The following is a 3,953-nucleotide window of genomic DNA, read 5'->3' as shown; positions in this document are numbered from 1 at the left end:
CACATGATTCGGCTTTGTCGGGCTGTGAAAAGCAACGCAAACTTTGTTACCCAATACATGTTTAATTGGTCATTGATTAAACTATTTTTGTGTACATTCTTATTTACATGCTGCCACTTTAAAAATGGTGAACGGAAACTTGTTGAGTATCTAACTAATAAGTAAAGATGTTATGGGAAATATACTAAAGTATTGTAATTTGTTTTTGTAGCGAAACTGAGGGTGTTCCATCGACGGCCATTCGGGAGATTTCACTACTCAAGGATTTAACGCACAATAACATTGTGCGACTATATGATATTGTAGTGGCGGATTCCAGCTTGTACATGGTGTTCGAGTATTTGAATATGGACCTGAAGAAGTTAATGGACAAGAAAAAGGATGCTTTCACGCCTAAACTTGTAAAGGTGAGTTATCAAGGGGGATAAATAAAAACAAAATCTTTATAATTTTTCCTATTCGATTTCCTATATATGTAGTTCCAATTTACGTTAAATTAGATTGACTCGGCGAATTCACTGATTTATGAAGGCTTTGGTAAGCTGCTACTGTAAACTTTGCAGGAGTGACTTGCGTGGAAATTGATTAATATGGCTTACTTCTAAAACGTACCCCTGCATACCTTCATAAAGTCAGCATTTTTTATTATATTTGGTGGTAAAGTCATGAAAATAAAAATGATTAAGTTACCGCTTAAACATAAATAATAATTTTGTAAGTTGGATCGAAAATAGAATTACCTTAACTGCTTCATGACCCAAATGATCGGATCTAAACTAAATTTGTATAGAGCCGCATTGCGGCACCACCTTATCGATAAAAAAAAGAATGGTCGAAAGCGGTTGACTTGGTCCAAAGTTATGCGGTAACATAAATAAATAAAATATATAATAATAAAAAATATTCCGCCGAATTGATAACCTCCTCCTTTTTTTGAAGTCGCATGCATTTTTAATAGAATCAGGTCATGCCAGTGCCTGTTTGTCATCCAGCGCTGGGCTTACTTACATACCTAAGATTTCTGTACTTTAAATTCTTGATTTCTTGAAATAATATCTATTTGTATCTTTTTACAGAGCTACATGCATCAACTTTTTGATGCCATTTGTTTCTGCCATACGAATCGAATTTTACATCGAGATCTCAAACCACAAAATTTACTAGTCGATAGCGTTGGTAACATTAAGGTAAACATCAACATGAAGGATTGATTCACTTCAATTAAAATTGTTTAAGAATTTTCTGTATTAATTGTATAGTTGGCAGATTTTGGACTGGCGCGTGCCTTCAATATGCCAATGCGCGCCTATACACACGAGGTCGTTACGCTCTGGTACCGCGCACCTGAAATACTATTAGGCACCAAATATTATGCGACAGGCATGGATATATGGAGTTTAGGTTGCATATTTGCTGAAATGGTGATATATGAAAATTTAACTTATTTTAAGTAAGAAACTAATTAAAGCCATCTTTATTATCTCCTTAGATTATGAAGCGTTCACTCTTTCCTGGTGATAGCGAAATCGACCAGTTATACCGAATATTTCGCACATTGGGTACACCTGATGAAAATACTTGGCCTGGTGTTAGTCAATTACCAGATTACAAGGCTAAATTTCCTAGATGGGAGAAAACTAATATACCAGACGTTATTTTGAAGCACGAAGGTTATGATCTCTTTAAGGTGACGACTTGACTTTTTGCTATCCACAGTAAGAATATAATTGTTTTTTTTTTCACAGGTTATGATGCTGTACGAACCCAATGAACGCATATCAGCTAAAAATGCAATGACGCATCCCTACTTCGATGATGTAGAGCATGTGGATTATGTAGTACTGCCAGTTGACACTCCTTAGGTGCTCTTTGCTTTGAATTGTTCTTTATTTTTAATTCTTAGCTAATTTACTATTTAATGTTTATAATTATGCTGTCTTGTAACTTAAATTTAGCTATGTAAAAGTAATACAACTGCCCTTTTCTATGCACGTTTCTTCTACTTATTGCTATTCTTTTAGTTGGTAAAAATTTTATATCTTCATCTGGAATATAATACAATAGGGGTAGGTCTTCACGCTTTCGTGGTTGTAAGGTTATCCAGTGAGATTTAATTCTTCAGAGAATTTTTTTGTTGGAAACTGATTATTATTAAAACCACGGCGTGAATACCAATATTTAATTTTAGTTTAGACATTAAAATGGTTGTAATATGTAATATGCGAACCTCTTCCTAGGCAGTGATTTTTCTTTGTTTTGCTTAGCTCCTGAACTTTGTTTTGTGTTTGCCCGCTGACGCATCCTATTGAAGTGATCGTCTTTCATGTAAGCGGCAAGTGAGTTATGCAGTTTTTCAAAATTTTTTACTTTATGCTGTTTAGTCTGCTTAATAAGATCTGACTGTCTTCCTAGAGTAGGCTCCTCTTCTGACTCATCGCTAATTTCCATATCTGATGGTATTACTTCAACTTCTTCAGATTCTTTTGCTTCTTGTGAGTCAGGAAGAGTTTCTTCCTCGATAGTTTCCTGCATTGCTTCATCATCAGAGTTATTGCTTTCGACAGATGATTCTGCAGTTGGCGGCTCAATTTGTGCAGCTACCTCGTGCCGAACTGGCTGTTCTGCAGTACCTTCTTCCTCTTCAAATTCGTACGCCTGCTGCGGCTGCTGTTTAGCGGGATTGTAAGCACTTAAGTAGTTATTAGTATGCAAATTTTGCATTTTATAATATTGACCAGTGCGCGCATCATAAAAATAGAGTGTTTTGTATGGTACTTCGTAATCATTATAACTAGTAGTCTGATACATCTGGTCATCTTCTCCCTCATAAGCTGAATTTGTGTATTTGGGTTTTTTGGTGCGTTTTGTAAGTATATCTTGTTGGGTTCTTGTTTTTTTGTTGCGCTTGCGTTTTGTGTTTCTCTTGTTATAGTTTCCCACTGGAGTGTCGATAACATTGGTTGCACCGGCGTTGAATAGATTCACCAGCGGGTTAGTCATATTCCACCTGATATAAGGTACTGGGAGACGTATATTTTGCACCAGGTTATTCCAGTAGTTTATGAATGGTCGCTGAGTTGGTGCTTGACTTTGTCGTGCCTGAGGCGAAAAATAATCGTAATCAAAGGACGTGCTATCAAGTGCTTGCAGTGCTGAGTTGCTAGAGGTTGTATAGAATATAGAGCTTTTGTAATTAATGAAGATGAAATTCTAATATACCTACATACCTGATACCACGAGCCGCTTGCTTTTCCAACACTTTGGTTGTGACGAAATTAAGGCAAATCGCAATTGTTAGAATATATATCTGAAAGTATTTGGAACGCATTATTATTTTATTTTATGTTGATAGTATTTTTAAATTAAAAGTATAAATTTTAAGATTGCTCTACGGACTTAGATTTCTTGAGAAGACTTGTAATTGTTAATCTGTTCCAACTATGTGCTCGTAATGAGGAGTGATTTCAATACGATTACAACAGGAGTATCCAAAATCGAACATGTCAAATTTAAAAAAAGTTTTAGTGCCGTTGATATGTACTTAATACATATATAATTAAAAAAATATATATTAGAATTTTCAAGGTTATTAAAGCATACAATTTTAAAAGGGGTATTTCCAAAACCTATTCGTCATTTTGCACCAAATTTTGTTTCCAATTCTACAGAATTTTTCTTTCATTTGTTACCTAAGTTCCGTGGTCCAAAGTTATGCGGTAACGAACATAAAAAAAATAAATATTCAGACGAACTGATAACCTCCTCCTTTTTTGGAAGTCGGTTAAAAATGAATTGAAAATTATTGATGGAATTTATGTTAAATATCAACACCTATCATAATTAAAAAAAATTTGGTTTTTTATCCATTATGTAGAACGTCTGTCAGATAGGGCCTTTGTGAATACGAAGTTATGAAATAAATATTTCAGAAATGGCTTTTTGAGTTCATGTTA

General features: G+C 34.7%; 3 protein-coding genes across 3 annotated transcripts in view; 1 reads left to right on the top strand and 2 right to left on the bottom strand.

The window, feature by feature from the left end:
- The window catches only part of LOC118737098 (cyclin-dependent kinase 2-like), a 7,518-nt gene that overhangs the window by 2,080 nt on the left and 1,485 nt on the right, over positions 1–3,953 (bottom strand). The window lies entirely within an intron of this gene.
- LOC118737097 (cyclin-dependent kinase 2) lies at positions 212–1,893 on the top strand (the record flags this gene model as incomplete). The annotated part of the gene is given in 5 exon segments (XM_036467377.1): positions 212–407; positions 1,077–1,187; positions 1,260–1,421; positions 1,490–1,687; positions 1,746–1,893. Coding segments are annotated over 5 exon segments (784 nt in total), but the record flags the coding sequence as incomplete, so codon positions are not given.
- LOC118736729 lies at positions 2,174–3,328 on the bottom strand. Its single transcript, XM_036466745.1, has 2 exons — positions 3,228–3,328; positions 2,174–3,160 (listed from the first exon to the last, which is right to left on the bottom strand). The coding sequence occupies exons 1-2, from the start codon at positions 3,326–3,328 to the stop codon at positions 2,197–2,199; spliced, it is 1,065 nt and encodes a 354-aa protein (XP_036322638.1). The 3' UTR covers positions 2,174–2,196.

This window comes from Rhagoletis pomonella, unplaced genomic scaffold (assembly GCF_013731165.1).
Source record: "Rhagoletis pomonella isolate Grant_MI unplaced genomic scaffold, Rhpom_1.0 Rhpom_scaffold_00004, whole genome shotgun sequence".
NCBI lineage: Eukaryota > Metazoa > Arthropoda > Insecta > Diptera > Tephritidae > Rhagoletis > Rhagoletis pomonella.
Note: the sequence above shows the minus strand (reverse complement) of the source record. Positions and strands in the feature narration are given on the sequence as shown.

Coding starts and splice junctions, on each gene's coding strand:
- LOC118736729 (XM_036466745.1), bottom strand. CDS start 3,328: ATGCGTTCCAAATACTTTCAGATATATATTCTAACAATTGCGATTTGC. Junction 3,161..3,227: donor CAAGCGGCTCGTGGTATCAG/GTATGTAGGTAT, acceptor TACAACCTCTAG/CAACTCAGCACTGCAAGCAC.